General features: G+C 34.7%; 1 protein-coding gene across 4 annotated transcripts in view; it reads left to right on the plus strand.

Annotated features, from left to right (window-relative positions):
- Nucleotides 1-21,576, plus strand: part of srcin1a (SRC kinase signaling inhibitor 1a) — a 169,684-nt gene that overhangs the window by 28,838 nt on the left and 119,270 nt on the right. For all 4 annotated transcript variants that reach the window (XM_051106733.1, XM_051106734.1, XM_051106739.1 and 1 more), the window contains one exon: nucleotides 11,124-11,141. In XM_051106733.1, the coding sequence (XP_050962690.1) occupies nucleotides 11,124-11,141 (18 nt within the window). The remainder of the gene's footprint in view (nucleotides 1-11,123; nucleotides 11,142-21,576) is intronic.

The raw sequence follows: 21,576 nt of genomic DNA on the forward strand, positions 1-21,576 counted from the left end.
CCAGTGTAAACATCACTGCACTGAACCTAAACATCGTCTGATGCCAGTGTAAACATCACTGCACTGAACCTAAACATCATCTGATGCCAGTGTAAACATCACTGCACTGAACCTAAATATTGTCTGAACACTAATGTAAACATCACTGCAGTGAACCTAAACATTGTCTGAATGGCAACGTATATGTAACTGCACTGAACTTAAACACATCCTGAATGCTAATGTAAACATCACTGCACTGAACCTAAACATCATCTGATGCCAGTGTAAACATCACTGCACTGAACCTAAATATTGTCTGAACACTAATGTAAACATTACTGCAGTGAACCTAAACATTGTCTGAATGGCAAAGTAAATGTAACTGCACTGAACTTAAACACATCCTGAATGCTAATGTAAACATCACTGCACTGAACCTAAACATCATCTGATGCCAGTGTAAACATCACTGCACTGAACCTAAATATTGTCTGAACACTAATGTAAACATTACTGCAGTGAACCTAAACATTGTCTGAATGGCAAAGTAAATGTAACTGCACTGAACTTAAACACATCCTGAATGCTAATGTAAACATCACTGCACTGAACCTAAACATCGTCTGATGCCAGTGTAAACATCACTGCACTGAACCTAAATATTGTCTGAACACTAATGTAAACATCACTGCAGTGAACCTAAACATTGTCTGAATGGCAACGTATATGTAACTGCACTGAACTTAAACACATCCTGAATGCTAATGTAAACATCACTGCACTGAAGCTAAACATCATCTGATGCCAGTGTAAACATCACTGCACTGAACCTAAATATTGTCTGAACACTAATGTAAACATTACTGCAGTGAACCGAAACATTGTCTGAATGGCAAAGTAAATGTAACTGCACTGAACTTAAACACATACTGAATGCTAATGTAAACGTCACTGCACTAAACCTAAACATTGTTTGAACACTAACATAAGCATCACTGCACTGAACCCAAACACATTTTGAATCTAACATTAGCGTCACTGCACTGAACCCTAAACGTCATCTGAACACTAATGTAAACGTCACTGCACTGAGCCTATACAAATTCTGAACAATTCTGGACCTAAACATCATCTGAACATTAATGTAAACTTCACTGCACTGGACCTAAACACATTATAAATGCTAATGTAAACTTCAATGCACCAAACCTAAACAGTCTGAAGTCTTCTGTAAATGTCTTTGTACTTAACTAAAACAAAATTTCAACGCTAACGCTAACATAAACCTTACTGCACTGAACCTAAACAGTCTGAATGTTAACATAAATGTCATGGCACTTAACTTAAACATTGTTTGAACGCTAACATAAACGTCACTGCACTGCAACCTAAATGTCACTATGCTGTATTTAAACGCTATCCAAGCACTATTCTCACCATTACTGCAGTAAGCTCAAACTTTAACACTTTAATAATATTCAGCACATTTCACTGTCAAAGAACTTGTTCAAAAACATTGATAAACACTTGCATCTATTTAATTTTGAAAATAGCATAGTAGTAATACCAAGCAATTGCATTTTGCTGTGAGGGTTTAGTGCCTTGTGAATAATGCCAAATCTAATTGAGGCAGTGGTATTCATAGTGCCCAGTGTGTGTGTGTGTTACTGATAAAGAGAATGAGAATAAATTCCTCGAAACAAACCAAGGACACCAATACCACTGTAGCTATTTGTGTCTAAAATTTCTTCTCCTACCCCTCCTGTCCTGCATGATCTGACTTTTACATGCACCGCATATGAAGCAGTATTGATTTGGCTCCCTTCTTCCTTCCTGCTCCTCTCTCTGTTTGACACATGAATTGCTGTGATATTGCTATCTCTCTTTCCTCTCTCCCTCTGGATTATTCCTTCCATCTTTTGTTCAAGGTGCATAAAGGCTATTGACAGCCAATGTCCGCCCACTCTTCAACATGGAGCCCTGAGCCACAGATCCTGCTGTTCTCTACATGGCTGTGAGCTGTGCTCCGTCAGCTCGACCTTCAGCAATGCATGGTGCTCTAGTGAACGAGGCCTGGCATTTCTATGCTGTGAATGTATTTTGTAAAAATGTTTTACACTTGTAAAGTTGCTGAGGGTGTTTAAAATTGTGTCATTTCTGTGCCACTAGCATCAACAAAGGAATGTGCAAAAATAATGACAGTGTTATAAATAATGACTGTGATAATGAAACAAAAATAATGACTGTGCATAGGGCTACCACGATTCCTTGACTCAGCTCGAGTACTTGATTTTAAAAAATCCTCGATTACATTTTGCCGTCAAAATACCGGAAGTGGTGCATTATTAGTTTTCCAAGGCTGCATGATATATTAAACCCATTTAAAAATAATAATAAAGCATAGTGCTGTTGTGAATTCACAAATGCTAGGCCTACAAAAAAAAAAATTATATAATATTCCAACTACTTGATTAAACGTCGGAATAATTAATCGATCACTCGATTATTACAATATTTTTAAATATGAAATTGTACATTATTTAAATATTTTTTTACATTTAGGTTATCTTAGCTAACACTCACATTAAGTTAATCTAAAAAATTATAATTTAACAACGCTATTGAAATTAGTATTAGCAAATCTCTAAATGAATATTTTTCGTTATGTACAGTATAAATTAAATGACAAATTAACTTGTAACATTTAAAAGATTGTTTTTAATTTTAGTTTTTTATTTTTATTTTATTTAGACAAAATAGTATATAATTGATATTTGGCATTTATTGATAATTTGCCATAACATCAAAATAATTATTGGCTTTTTATTATTGCAATTTTAATCAGTATACCCCTAAAATATGTAAACATTGGAGAAAAAAAAAAAAAAAACACTGCACAAATCACCTCTAAAGAAAACATGAAATTGACCCTATTTTGCATGTTACTGTAAAGTAAAAATGATATGGTTTTTGTATCATTTGTAAATTACTATAAATGTAATAACTTTCTCTGCCTCTGAAATGATGAAAAAAAATACTAACTAATAATTTCATAACCTAATGGGCTGCCTAATGTTTTCATGATCCAATCAAATCCCAGCGGATGAAATTAAGCCCTCACGCGCAATATTTTCCAGTAAAAATTCATTTTCCTTTAGATTCACATTACAGATATGCTGGAAATGTCATTATGTTGCCATATAACTCTATGCGTGTACATAAATGCATGCACATAAACACACAGAAATGATAAATGGACAAATTCTGATACATCATTTCAAGACACCGACGACCGCAGCCACATGCACGTTTTCTATTAGCTATAATCAGCATGTTATTCCTCTTTTCTCTGCATACACACACGCGGCACACCACAGTCTCATAATCACTTTAATTGGAGGCAGCAGAAAGGAGGTAATTTGGCAGCGAGCGGAAGAGGAGAAAAAAAAAGATAAAAAGAGCAGGACTGAAGAGCTGTGTTTACTGAGCGACTGATGACTGGCTTTTGGCTGCTGTTTTTTGTTGATGTGTTTTCAGTATTGTCTCTGGGGTTGAATAGAGGTTAATTCTGTCATTTAAAAGCAAGGATCAACCTTTAGCACACACGTGTGCTGTAACCTGCCGTTTTACTGCAGGTTTGTTGACGTGCACAGTACTGTCCTTAAAATTGGCATCTTCTTACAATTATTGGATTTAAATATAAATATGGAATTTAAAGTATGATGCATTTAGCATCACTCTGTTCATTCCCTTTCAATGCCATTCTTCCTCCCCCTCTAGAAGAAAAATAGGTGGGGTTTAAGCTAAGTGCTTCTGTGCCCTCTGGTGCATGTTTCTATCCAGAATAGCAATGATGTACAGTGCAGATTTACGTATGTGTGTGTGTGTACTATTATGTATAGCGTTTCCTCTCCTTATTACATGTGGTCACATATATATGCACACACATAGGGGGATGGTGCATTAAATGTGTATTTGAACAGGAGTGGGCTGTGGCATCACATCACATCCTACACTTTTTGGGCTGATAGTCATGCTGCAGGAAGACTACCTGCTGTTTGGACTGGACGGGGAGGGCTTTTACTCACCGGACTCGCCTCCATGCAGTAAGTTTTGACCAGGGTGTTTCTGGATTGGATCCAGGTGCTTTGAGAATTGGCTGGAGGTTTTACTTCTTGGTTTGTTTTGGAATGTGAAATACTGTTTTAATTCATAGAGGAACTTTATTGCAGACAGCAGCTTTATTCCCTCTGTCTGCTGTGCAGATTAGATTGTGTTGTGTTTGGATTGCGAGACAAAGAATTGAGAAGCTTTTGTCTTTTTCTTAATTGTTTGCACACATCATTAGCAGGCCGGAGATAAATGTTGGGCTCTATGGCATTTTCCCTGTGTGTGTGTATTTGTGTGGCGCAGCTTGCATATTTGATGCAATATAAAACCTTTTTAAAGCAGAGTTAAGGTAAAAATAGAAAGCTCTCTGAGGTGGTATTTTAGAAGGAGATTATGACTGTATTTGTGGGATACACACATCAGTGAAAAGATAACTAAATAATTTAATTTAGTATAACATTTTATTCTCTTTAAAATATAAAATAATGATATATATACTAAAATAGAAATACATGAATTTCAGAATGTGTCAGTATTTAGTTTGCTTCGTATTTGCCTTCATGACAAAAGCACTCAAGCTTCTTGAACTCCATAAGTTTGTATCAGTTTCATTGTTGTGTTCATATTATCCAGCATGGTTTGAAATGATCCAAAGAGCGTCTTGAGCTTTAGTGGAAGGAAAGAACATCTGACCATTTGTAACAATAGTCAAATGAATCATTTGAAACTAATTTACCTCTTTTATTAGGGCAGAAACAGTGGATAATCTGAAATATTTCTTACTCATTAAAAAAGGTCTGTTTTTTTTACCAGGTTTTAAAAGAAAAAATATTTTCAGATTTTCAGAGGTCTCAGTTTCCCTATGGAAGCCCGTTTCCGCCAGTGAATAAAGAATTAAAAAAAAAGGTAATTCTGACTTTTTATATGACAGTTAAATTCTTTTTGCATCTGACTTTTTCCCAGAATTGCATGATATAAACTTGCAATAAATCTCACAATTCAGTATTTATTTATTTTTATTTTTTTTGCAGTTGCAGGTTCATATCCTGCAATTCTGACTTTTTTTCTCAGAATTGTTTGATATAAACTCACAATTGCGAGTTATAAAGTCAGAACAACGTGATATAAATTCGCAGTTGTGAGAAAAACTCACAATACATATTTTTTTTCTTGCAATTGCAAGTTTATATGATGCAGTTCTGACTTTTTCTCAGAATTGCATGCTATAAACTTGCAATTGCATGAAAAAAACTCAAAATTGCGAGACTTAAACTCGCAAAACTGAGGGAAAAAGTCAGAACTACGAGATCTAAACTCATAAACAATAAATCTTTTTTTCTGCCAATTGCAAGTTAAATCATGCAATTCTGACCTGTTTCACAGAATTGCATGATATAAACTTGCAATTACGAGTTATAAAGTCAGAATTGTGGGATGTAAACTTGCAATAATTCTTTTTCTTGCAATTTTCTTGCACTATGTATGTGTTATTGATTTAAAAAAAACACAGACACCAGTTTGAAGAATAAAACAGTAACTTCTCTGAGTCAACTCAACCTTAAATAGTACAAATGGTTATTTATTGAATCTAAGGTGCTTTATTTTAATAAAGAGTAGTTAAGAGGAAATTAAATCTGTGCAGCAGTGAATAATGATGGAGTGAATGTGACAGTGAGGAGAGATAAAGTTGGTTTCTCACTACAGTCGCTCCGGTTGATGTCTTTTGATGCTGGCACTTTCCTCTTTCATATTATGCTCTGTGGCCTTTGACAGCACAGGCCAATTAGTGCAGCACATCAGAAGAGCATGCCATAGCCAAATCACCATGGGAAGCCATGAAGCAATCCACTATTCATACTGAGTTAGATCATTCAGAGCCGCAGTCTTTGCATATGTAAAAGTGGTTTGTGTAGGTCTGTTTAAATGCGATTTATATTATATAGCCAGGGGTCACACACTGTAAGCTCTAAAATTCATGCATCCTGTAAACTCATGTTTTTCTGAACTGTACGGTGAACTTTCTCATTGTGCCAGGTGTTGTGAAGCAGGCAATTTACTTGACAGCCGCTGCGGCATGTTGTAAATGCATTCATTACGCATTAAAAATAACCAAGCGTTGTTGGAGGCCCTGTCGGATCCTATGATTTGAAGTGGTTTAAGCTAACTTTTTCATCTGAATGGTGTTATATTCCTCTTATGTGCTCTGCGGTCTATCCAGATTGTGAGGAATGAGTCACATGCAGCAATCAGTGGCAGGAAACAGACTGGTCATGGCTTTCAGAGAGCATTAGTGAGCACAAGAAGGCTTAGCTGATGTTCCTCCACCTGAATTCTCTTCCCTGGGACTTTTGTGTTTTGTATGAATTGAGGGAAGCTAATAAGGATTGTCGTGAGATGTTTAGGTGTGGGTTTAATGTAATTTTTTAATGTAAGTCTATCAAATTTGCTGAAGCTAAGTGATTCAGTGTTTAGTAATGTGGCATGTTATGTTAAATTAAATAGATTTTAGGGGCTAAGGTAAGTGGGCAGCACATAGTTTCAGACGACAAATCCACGAACCAGAATGAGATGCATACAGCACACAAAAGTCAAAACTCATATATGTGACCTTGGACCACAAAACCAAGTCATGAGGGTCAATTTTTCAAAATTGAAGCTGAATAAATAAGCTTTTCATTGATGCATGGTTTGTTAGAATAGGACAATATTTGGCCGAGATACAATGTGAAAATCTGGAATCTGAGGGTGCAAAAAAATCTAAATACTGAGGAAAATCACCTTTAAAGTTGTTCAAATGAAGTTCTTAGCAATGCATATTACTAATCAAAAATTAAGTTTTGATATATTTACGGTAGGAAATTTACTAAATATCTTCATGGAACATGATCTTTACTTAACATCCTAATGATTTTTGGTATAAAAGACAAATCTATAATTTTGACCCGTGCTACTTATGACTGGTTTTGTGGTCCAGGATCACATATCTATATCTATATCTATATCTGTATCTATATCTATATCTGTATCTATATCTATATCTATATCTATATCTATATCTATATCTATCTATCTATCTATCTATCTATCTATCTATCTATCTAGGTTATTTAGTGTGAATATGGGCAAGTAAATAAATAAATAAACTCAACAGAAAATCCTTAAAGCAAACCAATCCATCAAAGTCTCCAAACAAGGAGAATGACATAAAATGATGACATAAAAACCCTCATGACATTAAAAAAAAAACATAAATTAAAAAACCAAAATAATATTTTTTTTTATGTATATATGTGTGTCTTTGTGCTTGTATTTATTAATTTATTTATTTACAATACCTTTCAAAAGTGGGGATTTTTTTTTTCAAAGAAAGAAATTAATATTTTGCTCATCAAGGATGCATTAAATTCACCAAAAAGATTTCTATTTTAAAATAAATGCTGTTCTTTTGAACTTTCGATTCTACCGAAGAATCCTGAAAAAAAAAATTCTGAAGGACTATGTGACACTAAAGACACTAAAGAGTAATGATGATGAAACTTCAGCTTTGCCTTCACATAAATAAATAATTTTAAAATGTATTCAAATAGAAGACAGTACTTTAATATTTCACAGTCACACTGATTGTTTTGAATGGTTTTCATGATTTTTAGTTAATTAAATGTAGCCTTGGTGAGCATCAAAACATACTTTTTTTTCCAACCCCTAATGTTTGAATTTTTGTGTTTAAAATATGTTTTATTATAATATACCATAATAAACTATTGTTTTTTTAATATAACAATGTGTACTGACACCTGCATTATTATTTAAATACATTTTTATTTATGCATTAATTGTATTATGTATAAAATGTATTCTTTTTTGGTTGTGGTTTAATCTATTTCACCATTTAAATCTAAATCTGCTTCAAAACAGCACATAAAACAGAAGTTGCTGTGGTTTGTTGCTTTAGTTTGTCAGTCTGACAGTCTCTTGTATTGTGGGTGGTACTTGGCCAGAATAATTTGGACCAGATCTTCTGCCGTTTAGTGAAAAATTTGGCGAGGTGAGACTGTGCAGCTCATAAGACTTATTTGCACACTCAGTCTGATATTTCTTCCTGTTTATCCTTCTCTAACTCACTCCTTGTGTTGTCTATTGCTACGGTTGTTGATTGTTTATCTTAAAAATATCAGACAAGAAACCTGGTGTATCACATCAAACCCAAGCTATAAATTGCTTATGGCAGATCAAAGGTTTCAAGGTCGAAAAAGATTCATCAACTTTCTACGAACTCTTTTCAGCATAATGAGTCATGAAGTATGCCACAGCGCTAACTGTTCAGCATCTATCTATAGACGTGCGTGCGCTGTTCTGTGTGAACGACAGCTGGGGAAAATTAACAAGCACTCTAAAATCAAAAGACCCCATCCATCTTTTCTCCTCAGTGTTTTTTTCTTTTCCTCTTTTCCGCTCCTCTGCCATTCTCAGGCTGAGTGACAGATTGAAAAGATGCAGAGATTACTTATTCTTTGTCCCCAAAGTGAACAAAAAACAAAGCAAAGGAGGAGAGGGAAAATGAAAGCAGCGATATTTGGTTTAGGCGAGGAGAGACAGGGGAGGAGGGAGGAGAAGGCAGAAGTATGCGTGATAGAGATAAGCACAGTAGAGACAGAGAGGGTGATGGGGTCTCACTCCATATAAAGATACCACCTACTAAAAAAGAAAGAGGGAGAGGGAAAACGAGTGAGTGGATGAAGAAAGAAAGAATCGATCAGATACATATGTTCCATTTTATTTAACAAATCCCAGCCTTAAATCACTTCTACTGCTGTGATCAAACCCTGATTTTTTATTTTTTTTTACTTTTACAGTGGACACGGAAATATCTTCTGATATTGAATTGGCCCAGAAATGTCTTTTAGTTATATAGACATGGACTGAGTCTAATCCATTTTTAATCACTTGTAGGGTGCATATCTTACTTTTTACACGTTCACTTACCATTTTTGTCCTCTCATGTCTCCATAAGAGTCATAATGTAGAGGAGAAGTCCACTTCCAGAACAAAAATTTACAGATAATTTACTCACCTCTTGTCATTCAAGATGTTCATGTCTTTCTTTCTTCAGTCATTAAGAAATTATGTTTTTTGAGGAAAACATTTCAGGTATTTTCTCCATATAGTGGGCTTCATTGGTGCCCCAAAGTTTGAACTTACAAAATGCAGTTTCAGTGCAGCTTCAAAGGGCTTTAAACGATCCCAGCCGAGGAAAAAGGGTCTTATCTAGCAAAACGATTGGTCATTTTTATATACTGCCAAATTGCCAATTTATATACTTTTTAACCTCAAATGCTTGTCTGATCTCGTCTCTGTGATGTGCATGTGTAGTCTGTGTAATCCAGGTCAATACAGTTAGAGTATGTCGAAAAAACTCCAGTTTGCAGCAATGTAGGATGATTTTGAAGTTGGGGAAGAAAATGAGATGGGAGTTTTTTGACATACCCTAACTATATTAAACGTATTGAACTGGAAAAACAGATTCACGCAGACTTAGACAGGACGAGCGTTTGAGGTTAAAAAGTATATAAATTGTGGATTTGTTTCGAAAATGACCGATCATTTCGCTAGATAAGACCCTTCTTCCTCGGCTGGGATCGTTTAGAGCCATTTGAAGCTGCACTGAAACTGCATTTTGGAAGTTTAAACTTGAGGGCGCCATTGAAGTCCACTATATGGAGACAATTCCTGAATTTTTTTCCTTAAGAAACATTATTTTTTTTATTGACTGAAGAAAGACATCTTGGATGACAAGGGGGTGAGCAAATTAGAAGTGAACTTCTCCTTTAATATTTTCCAACTTTGTGTTTACTGTTATACCTAAAAATGGACAGTTCACCCAAAATTGAAAGTTCTGTCCTCTTGGCATGACCCTCTTGTCGTTCCAAACTTGTGTGAGTTTCTTTCTTCTGTGGAACACAAAAGCGCACAAAATATTTTAAAGAATGTTGGTGACTTTGGACCCCATTGACTTAAAGGGGTCATCGGATGCAAAGTTCACTTTTACATGTTGTTTGAACATTAATGTGTGTTGGCAGTGTATGTACAAATCTACCCTTTAATGATAAAAATCCATGCAGTGGTTTTTAATTAACCTGTAAAAATAATATCCCCTTTTTCAAATTGAGCCGTTCTCAGATGCCTGTCGGTGTGGCGTCACACCCACAGAGGCCGCTCCCACGATAGTTGATTAACATGAGCGTCATACCTCAGACCCGCCTTAAACCAACTGTAACAGTCCGACCTCCATTGTTTCGATGCCAGAGCAGGGATGTAAGTTAGACAAGAATATCTCCAATTGAGTGATTGAGGTGTTGTGTTGCTGGATGTAATAATGAACATAGTGGTCGTCATTTACTCCCGACATCTGAGCCGCTAAAGATGCAGTGGATTATGTTTGTTTGTAAAGGGAATGGACCTCCTGATCTACATATATCCGTCTATGTTCGCATGAATCATTCGTGATCCAGCTTCACTTACAGCAGAAGTGAGTATAAGGGTTTTTTTGGTGATTTTTTTTTTTGCGATCGCCTTTCCTAATAACGTGCTAGTTAGCAAGTTTAGCGGCTAAACGCGGTTAAATGAGGCTAAAGTAAACAGGCTCGTCACTCCACAGAGAGAAGAGAGGGGCGGGGCGAGCAGAGCTCATTAACATTTAAAACAACCTCGACCAGAGCAGGGTGATTTTTGCAGAGCTGATTTTGACAAGGTAAAAAATGTGTTATTTACACAACCATTGAGAATTTTTAACCAAAGTATATTATAGACTTTTCATTAGGACCCTAAAAAAATCATATCAACTTGTGGAAAATGGGCATCCGATGACCCCTTTAAAAAAAAATGAATAAATAAAATCAGGTATTTTCTTTTAAATGCCTCCTTTTCAGGTTTTGAAGATATTTTGAAAAATGTGACTTCATTGTACCCCCTTGACTTTCATTGTATGGACAAATAAAAGTCTGACTTTTTTTTTTCTCTCTCTAACATTTCAGGCTTGGAACATCACAAGGGTGAGTAAATGATGACAGAATTTTCTTTTTTGGGTGAAGTATCCATTGTGATTGGCTAACCTGCATTACATTAGCTATGTTTCCATTGCTGCTTTTATGTGCATTTTGAAGTATCGCACCAAAAAGGATTGATTGAAATGGCAAATTTCTGGAAAAAAATCCCTTAATTCACAAAAATGTTTTTATGCCCGCTTGATGTGTTTTTTGACTTGTGCGGAAAAGGGTTAATGTGAATAATTGGAGATGGAAATGCATTTGCCAAATAAATTCCTCCATGCACTTTAAAAAAGTCATGTGACTTTGCACTGTGGGCTGACATAACTTGACTAACCAGTTGACTAATCTTGTTGCACAGCATCTCAAATGTTGTTATGGTCATTCTGAAATGCCCGAGCAAAGTCTGTCATCAAAGTATTTCTGTATGATTGCCTCCCAGAACTGTCTTACACGAATACATTCCCAAACAGCAGGCATTGACCTCCAAAAGTAATGACCGCATTTATTGTTTTGTCTGCTCACTCTGAGGCACAAGTAATTTATTATACATCATGAAAATTATTATATTCAGTGGCTTCTCTTACTTTTCTTAGTGATATTTAGTGCCATTTTGTCAGGAAGTGATGCTTTTGTTTTGTTCTCATTGGATGGGAACAGTGCTTATTTGTGAATGTTTTATGCAATATTCCAATTCTGAGTTAAATTCACAACTTTTAATGGAAACCCAGCTATTGTGACAGGTGTAAAAAAGTCAGACCGCAATTCACTTTGGGAACAAAGATGGTTGAATGATACAATTTTGCAATTTAATTTTCATAAATGGTAGTGATGAGGCTTTGGATTGTTTGGTGTACTAGTACTTCAGGCTGTTTTAATTTAAAAGAGCGAAGAACATCCTGATTTACATGATATGCCTCCCTTTAAAAGGTGGTTTTAAACGCTTGAGAAAAAAGAACAAAAGATGCTGCGAGTTGAAGGGCGAGTGAAGGACGGCTCTTGAGAACGATTGCGCTCTTCCTGTCCCACTGAGAGTGCAATCATTCGATCTTTACATCACACATACTGTGACTCTTCCATCTGAAGCTCCATTGCGTTTTTTATTCATTCCACTCTCTAACAGATTCACATTTTTACTTGATCCTTGCACATGGCCCATGACAGAATGCTTGGCACTGTGATATTTGCACTGTGTATTTAAAATGCCTCAAACATTTGTCTACCTCTACGTGGAGCTGCTCTTTAAGATCTTTGTTTGTGCAGATCTTAAGTGCCGTTAAAAGAGCTGCTATTTGCATTGAGAGGACACTGGTGCTGTCCATGGTGCTGATAAACTGGGCCAACCTGGAACTGTCCTTGGTGCTGAAAATAATGCTGACTCCTCTGTTACCATAAATGCTTGCGTTTACTGCATGTTATGCGTGGTTGCTGTGTCTAAAATGGCACAGATTGTGTTGGTTGCAGTGATGTTGTTCTGAAAGCATGTGATTAATGTAAGTCTTACAGTATCTTGGTGTTGATGAGCTGCATTGCTTCAGTTTAATGTTGCGCAGTCTTGCACAGCACGTCTCGCTTCTGCCACATTCCCTTCATCTCTTTTACATTTTTACATCAGCGTTGAAGCTTAAGTGTGTTGGAAGAGGTCAGTCCTGGTCTCTGCTGACTGAGGCTTTCCAGATAGATGACTATAGAGGGAAATGTTCTTTTTAAAGCATTCCTTTACTGCCAAAAGCATTTAGATTAAGTCACTTCAGTCAAGTGTGTTTGTGTCAATGTATTATTTAAGCATGAAATTTCCATTTTTTTTAATCAACAACATTTAGTAATCAATAATCAATCAAATATTGTAAATGTTTTGTTTTAAAAAAAAGAAATAATGAATAAAATTATATATATATATTTTTATTTTATTTTATTTATATATATATATTTTTTTTATATATTTATATTTTTTATTTATTTATCTTAGTACAACTTTGATGAACATTTTTCTTCAAATATTGACTATATATATATATATATATATATATATATATATATATATATATATTACACTATAAAATTTACTCCGAAGATAAATGATATATATATATGTATATATTAGTGATGTCAAATGATTAGTCATGATTAATTGCATCAAAAGTAAATGTTTTGGTTTAAATAACATATATGTGTGTATTTATGTATATTTAAATGCACACGCTTATTTACATGTATAAATACACACACACACACACACACACACACATATATATATATATATTATTATTATTATTTAATAATGATAATACAAATTATTAAACTGATATATTCAATATATAAAGTTTTATTTTCCATGTTTTTCTCAGTAGCTCATTATGAGTGTCCTGTGGTGGGACAAATGAGTTTTTACAAGTATAAATATATAGTTTCTCAAGTAATATGGGGTCAGCACAAATGATAATTATTTGTAAATATAGTAAATGATTTACAGATGATATTTAGTTAAATTATTAAAAAATAAAGTTTTGTTTTTGGGGTAGAAGAGTAGAATCAGTCATTATAAATAGCTATAAATAATATAACAGCAATAGAAGTCTATAGTATGTCTTTATTTAGCTAGAGGGTTGTGTGTGTGTGTGTGTGTGCGTGCGTGCATGTATGCATCATGTGTGCTTACCACAGTGAGGCGCTGTGTGTTTCTGCAGAACTCCTCCTGCTCCTCCTCCTTTCCACACACTCTTTCTCACTCTGTCCCTCTCTCCTCTTTCTCTCTCCTCCCTCTTTTCTCTATCTGATGAGGATCTCTCATCTCTTCCGCTTCATGATCAACCGGTCCAATCAAATCAGCATTGCCACGCTACCTTCCCCACTTCCTCCTCTCTTTCTCTGCTTTTCATACCCTCTCTCTTTCACTCCATCCAGCTTCTTCTCCCTTTCTCCCTCTCTTGTTGTGAATCTGGGTCATCCACTAGCATGACGGACAGTCTCCCATTATCACCCTCTCCACTTCTCCCCTAAAGCAAGAGAAGGAAATAAGAGAGGGAAAGCAGGTGAGAGAGGGTAGAGGATGAGAGAAAGTCACACAGAGTGCCCTGTTTGTCTGAACGCACGCTCTGATTGGCTGCTCGTCCCGCTGGTGTCACATTCTGCCCTCTTCACATGTTCACGCATCGGTAGCGTCCTCACATGAGTGTAACACTCTAATAACGTTCACACACACTCATGAACGCTGCTGGACACCGCTGGAATAATGGCTTCTTTACACTGGATTCCTTCAGCTTGTCCTCTTCTAAAGCTAACGGACTAACCATCGTCTTTGTCGGTTCAAAAGAGTAAGTGACAGCGCAGTCTTTTTCAAAGATGCCTGTTTCTTACATGCTGTTCTGTATGTGTGTGTGCTTAGAGATGCATTCTGTTACGTCAGATGGGCAAGCATGTGGTCAAGCTTTTAGATATGCTTTTGCATATAAGCTTGTCTATGTAGTTATGCCTTTTTTAAATATCATCTCATCTTTCCGTCAGTCGTTCATCTGACAGTGTCACTCATCCTCAATCCTTTTATCGTTTTCGGACTCTCGTTCTAGCTAGCAATCATATCTCAACTCATTTAATATTGTTATCTTTTTATTAATTTTTTTGGTGCTTTGACACATAAAATAGTTTTAAATAATAATAAAATCATTTTTAATTATTGTATGCGTGCACACACACACACACACACATGTTATAATTACTTTATAATAATGGTTTGGTTACACTTTATTTTAAGATCTCATTGTTACAATTATACAGATAAGTAATATTATTTAACAAATAATAGTAAAATTGTAGAGTTTGAATTAGGGTTTTATTTAGGGTTAGTTGCTTGAAATTATGCAGAATTGAATAACTGTAATAACTGTAGTAAGTGCACATAAAATGCATAACAAGGACAGTATTAGTTTCTTTATTTTTATTTTCCTGTATTAATATATTAATGATACACACACACACAAACAATTACACATAAAATTCATAACAAGGATAATAAAGTATTACTACTATTTCTCTCATGTTTTATTTTACTGTAACACATAATTAATAGTCATATACACTACTAGTCAAAAGTTTTTGAACAGTAAGATTTGTAATGTTTTTTAATTAAGTCTCTTCTGCTCACCAAGCCTATATTTATTCGATCCGAAGTACAGCAAAAACAGTAAAATAAAATTAAAATATTTTTTTACTATTTAAAAGTATTGTTTTCTATTTGAATACATTTTAAAATGTAATTTATTTCTGTGATTTCAAAGCTGATTTTTTAGCATCACTACTCCAGTCACATGATTCTTCAGAAATCATTTTAATATTATGATTTGCTGCTTAAAAACATTATTATTATTATTATTATTATTATTATTATTATTATTATTATGTTGAACACAGCTGAGTATAATTTTTCAGGTTTCTTTGATGAATAGAAAGTTCGGAAGAACAGCATTTTTTATCTGAAATAGAAATCTTTTGTAACACACACACACACACACATATATATGTATATATATATAATTATAAATATATTATAAATTATATCTATTATAAATTATAGATATATAAAATGCATTTTAAATAAATGCAGTCTTGGTGAGCAGAAGAGAATTCTTAAAAAAACATTCAAAATCGAACTGTTCAAAAACCTGTGACTGGTAGTGTGTAAATAGTTTAATAATATAATATTTTATGTATTAGATTTTATAGTTTATTTTATTATTATCATTATTATTTAACACATTATTTTAAAACTTCCTGAACTACCCTGCAATCCTTTTTGTTGCTAAGAAACCAAAGTAACTTTTAAATTAGCACAGTATTTTTGGCAGTGTGCAAGAAAGGTTATATTGAAGACATAATTGCTAATTATGTAGTTGCAGTATAATGTTTTGGTGGTGTTGGTGTGAGTTAGTCTGTCTGACACTACGAACAAGCTCTAGTTTGTGTGCTTTTGGTCCTTTGGTAATTCAGATCAACTATTTTGAGCTTTATGTGTGTCAAGTGCTGCTCTGTGAGGAGTTTCTACTGTTAGTGCCACCATTATTTATTTCCAAAGCCGGGGCGTGAAAAATTATGATTTCTTGACACATTGTTCTGTGGCTCGAGTCTGTAGGCGTCAGATCAGAGAGGTTGCGTCTTGTGATCACCAGATGGCCTTATATTTCAGCAAACACATGGACACATTCAATGCATATGCGGCTCTGTACACAAACACTCTCACACACTTACACTTATATATCAAGCTGACATTTCCAAGCTTAGGCTTGGGCGATGTCTACCAAACTGGCATCAGACGATGTCTACAGTGAAACATCTCGATGTTTCAGGATGTGCCCGAAGCGTGAATCCGTATTCATAAAGACACGGAAAACGAATAACATGTTCTACGGAGCCACTAAAAGGACATGGTTAGCTGCTTGCTAGTGGTTAGCCTGTTATATTACAGTACATACAATTTCACTTACCACATAAAATGAATAAAGAGAGAGGACTGATAAGACAATGGTGAATGATTTGCAGATCCTGAGCACCACTGACAAACATCTAATCTTGTAAAATAGTGGCAAGTACTGCCTCTTTGTAGTAAACACTAGTGATGGGAGAAACTAACCTTTTCGAAACTTCGAATCAATTGAACCAACTGCTTCACAAAATGAATCACTGTTTCAAAGCGCTCGAAACGCCACATGCTGATGATGCCTACTGGTCAGAAGTGTGAAAATACAACAAAAGTCAAGCTAAAACATGCATAAAAACAGCTTTTTAAAGATAATAAAATAATATTAATTATGAAGTGTCTGTATACTATGTGGTTTTGTTTTATGGAGAGCTTGTATATTAGGGCCAGTAAAAGACTATTAACTACTCATCCTTTTAATTACACAAATGTCTTGTTAAAAATGTCTATAAATTGATGACATTGGTCCAAGATCAGGTAAAAACCATAGAGCTGTTCTAAACAGAGTTTACAGAGATCATTGCCCCCCCAGTGGCAAACCACTGAAATTTCGAAACGTTTAAAAAAAAAGACATAATGAAGCCTCATTTACTGAGATCACATGGCTTTGGCAGTTTGATACATGCTCCGAACCACTGTTTTGAAACAAATAATTCACAAACGTTTCGAAGCTTCACGACGTGAGTGAAACCGTGTCTACACTGGACGGGACAAACCTTTGTGTGAGCGCGGCAGCAGTTTACTGTCAGGGATTTGTCGTGCCGTGCCGCATCCAGTGTAGACAGCATTAATGATTATAATGGGTTCTACTGTATTTCTACTGTGAAGCTTCGTCCGGTGTAGACACAGTGTAAGTGTGATCGCAAATTTTGAAAGTGAAAGTAAAAAACAAGCTCGCTTTCAAAAACCATTTAATGCCCCGCTTATGCTCCCTGATGCCCGCAATTTATATACAGTATAATTACCAAACGATATAATTGCGAGCGAAAGTATTGAAATGTATGTTCATAACGCGCCATACACTGAATGTAAACAATGCCTCTGAACCGTACAAAACACGCTTATTTTGCTGATTATTGTTACTGAAAATGGTTAATTATTGTCATGTTTTGGGCTGTACTAATCCGGGAAAATCATATGGAGTACTATAGACTGCCAAAACAAATCAAGGAGAAGTGTGCAAAAAACTGAGGAACAAAAGGTGTTTGTGGTTGGCCAGACTGAACCAGGATTTCCAGGGCAAGAATCTTGACAACATTCATGTTTGTTTTTATCATCTCCGGTCAGGTTGGTGAAATATTAGGCTAATATCTTAATTAATACTGCTTGTACGTATCTTTACCTCCTATTAACTTTAGTTTGTCAAAATATTGCGCTATTTCCTGCTGACTAAGTCCTTCCCTATATGATTTAGTAGCTTCCACACATTCTTTCTGTGGTTTAGACAGAGTAAATTAGCAGAATAACATATTCAGTAATTAACAGTGCAATCCATGCTGTTGTTTACATCCAAGTATCGCCAGTATGATGTACACTTTTAAAAATAAAGGTTCCAAAAGTGTGTTTTTGCAGTGATGCCATAGCAGAACCATTTTTGGTTCCCAAAAGAACCTTTGACTATAAAGAACCTTTTGTGCATTTGAAAAGTTCCCTGGATGTTCAAGCTTCTTCATGGAACCATCAATGCTAATAAAGAACATTTATTTTTAAGAGTGTAAGTGTAAACACTCTGTTTAATCCCTTTAGGGGTTCCGTAGGAGTATACGTCATTTCCTTTCCAAATACGTTATTCAGATTCGACAGGTTGCACTAAATAAAAACTTAAAAGTGATCCTCCATACCCTTCACAACTGAAAAAATCCAGAACTAAATAGTTTGAACATTGGAAATGTGAATTTTTTTTTTTTTTTTTTTTTTTTTTTTCTCCAAAAGGTTAAACGTATTGTATCTCTGTAAATAGATTCAGGCTATACATCCATTGCCAGTTTGAAATACCTCCAGTCTTTGTCATACTGTCTGAATATGTGCGTGAGTGTGTGTGTGCTTGTGAATCTGTGTTTTGATGTGCGACTGATGCGTTACATGACAGATTTCCATGTGTGACATTCTTTTTCTGTGCTGAATTTATTCTCAGCATTCAGAAACAGTTTGTGCTTGTTTGCGTCTGTGTGTGTGTGTGCAACTCGCCATAAATGTTTAATGTTAATACAAGTAAAATCTAGGAAAAACATTTTCAAAAAGATGAGATGTTACAGAATACATTCGGCCTGTCGGTATCAGCCAAGATATGTACCCACAATGCACTGCTGCTGTGCAGATAGGCTCACGAAATGTGTCATTTAAAGTTTGCTGATTTAATTCGTAATTGTTGTATGTGATGATAATAGCGTCTGGCAGCTGTGGATAATTACATGCTGTTTTTATGCTGCAATTTTTCCTAAATGCAATTCCTATTTGCTCTGGCTTGAAATGCGAAGCTACTGGCTGTCTGCTGAGAAACCTTCTACCCTTAATAGACTCATGGCTGTTTATCTTAGTTAGGGCTGGAACCTAAACATATGTGCTTACTGATATGCATACAGCGTATGCTCACACATGCACCATTATATATTTATATATGAGCTAGTGTATGTAGACATGTTTAGACATTGCACCCACACACACTCCGATCATCTGCATGGTCTGTAACTTTGCATAGTTACGGAATATTTTACTGTTATCGAACTGCTGTTCAATGAGTCACTGCCACTGCCGTGGTTTCTAACTTATCATTCCTCGTGTGCTGCTTTCTGGTAAGATTTCTGAAATGCTCCTCTGTTGTCCAGAGAAAAGCCTAAGCCTTGCCATGTGTAGCCCTTAAATTATTCAGCACTGTTTTGGATCTAGACGTCTGGGCTGACTGGGAGTCTTCGTGGTCTCACAGTGTTGTCTGGTGAGGTGTGAGTGTGTGTATCTCTGAGTTTGTTATCAGTCCCCGAGAGCTTGCCAAGGAAGGAAAACAGCCATGAAAGTGCATTAGATTTTAGATACGCTGTATCTCCCTCTTTCGATGTCCCCGTCTCTTTCTCTCAGACAGAAACATTCTTTTTAAAAATGTGTTTGTTGAACGATGGGCTCTTTTAGAAAATAAATGTAGTAATTTTCTGAAATAAAATGAATATATATATGTATATAAAAGACGTATTGTGGAAGTTAGTGACTATTTATTTTATTTTATTTTATTTTATTTTATTTTTCCCTCTGCAGCTATATTTATGTGCCATAAACATCAACCACCTTTTTCAAAGAGCCAATCAGTTTTTTTTTTTCATGTTGATGCATTATTTTTATTTTATTTTATTTTATTTTATTTTATTTTATTATTTTTCCCACTGCAGCTGTATGTATGTGTCGTAAACATCAGATCACCTTTGTCAAAGAGCCAGTCAGTCTTTTTTCATGTTGATACATGATTTTATTTTATTTTATTTTATTTTATTTTATTTTATTTTATTTTATTTTTATTTTCCCACTGCAGCTATATTTATGTGTCATAAACATCAGATCGCCTTTGTTGAAAAGCCAATAAGTCTTTAGTCATGTTGATTCATTATTATATTTTATTTTATTTTATTTATTTATTTATGATGTATTTTATTTTATTTAGTTTTAATTTGAATTTAATTTGAAATAAATGTCTGACTCATATTGGTTTGCTAATGTAATTTCATAGCCAGCATTTATGTGTCTTAAAAACACACTAACATTATTTGACAGAATTGCAGCTTTATTTGAATGACTAAAAAAACAAAGAGGGAAAAATTATATGTATTTTTGATTTTCTTTTTCTTCACACGGCATGATTTTACATTTTTGTTTTTTTCCGTGAACACGTGTTTTTTAATAACACGTAATGGCAAATTAGTTGTCTGTGGTAGAAATTATAAAAAACTGAGGCAAAGTTATAATTTTTATAAGACAGATATCTATTTGCAATAAAACCCCAAATCCACTCAGAGTCGTAAGGAGATTTAAAAAAAAAATAAAAGGAATTTTTTTTTATAATAAATAAATAAATAAATCTATAAAAATTACATAAAGAATATAAATTCTGTGACAGAATCTATAATAATATAATAATATAATATAATAATATATATATATATATAACTTAAAATCTCAAAATCATCCAATAAAGTTGAAACAAGGTCAGACCAAATTGTATTGTCCTTCACTGAATTATAATTTAATAAAATGATTTCCACTGTAATAAATAAATAAATAAATAATGCAAGTTTTTCTTTAGATGTCATATTATTATGCAATTTTGAAAAAGTATTTTATTTATTTATTTATAGAGATTTACATATTTAATAATGTGGAACTAAGCTGATTTTTATATTTATTTTTGCTATTTATATATTATAAAGTGGACAGATATCAAAGTGGGAGAGATATGGGGGACTCAGACTCAGGTCTCACACTATATGCACAATGTTTCAGTGCCTTAGTTGAAGATATTCTCAATCTAACTTTAAACCCAGTTTTGCCAGATTTCCAGGAGAGATACAACATACCCACAGTCACTCTCTTAAAGTTCAGTGCTGTGTGTTTGTGAGTGGTAATTAAATGGCTGTTAGTTTGGACTCACACTGTTTCAGCCCTGCACTAATTAAAGAATCATCTGTTAATTCTGCTGAAAGACGGCAGACCTCAGTGCTCAAAGAGCACACTGACAGGATGCACATAAATTACAGAAATTAACTCTTGCCACCTCCAGGGTGTTCCACTTGATGTATATCACTTGATGAATATTCAAACAGAAAACTATTATTTTGCTGAAAATCATGAGATTCTGTATCTAACGACCCTTAACTCTCTGTGTGAATGTTGAGTTCCCTAAAGCAACATTCTCTTGTAGAACTGAGGGGGAAAAAAGAGCGATTCTCAACAAAGCTGGTTTGCCTTCACAACACAAACACGCACGCAAGA

The sequence above is a fragment of the Labeo rohita genome, chromosome 3 (assembly GCF_022985175.1).
Source record: "Labeo rohita strain BAU-BD-2019 chromosome 3, IGBB_LRoh.1.0, whole genome shotgun sequence".
Taxonomy (NCBI): domain Eukaryota; kingdom Metazoa; phylum Chordata; class Actinopteri; order Cypriniformes; family Cyprinidae; genus Labeo; species Labeo rohita.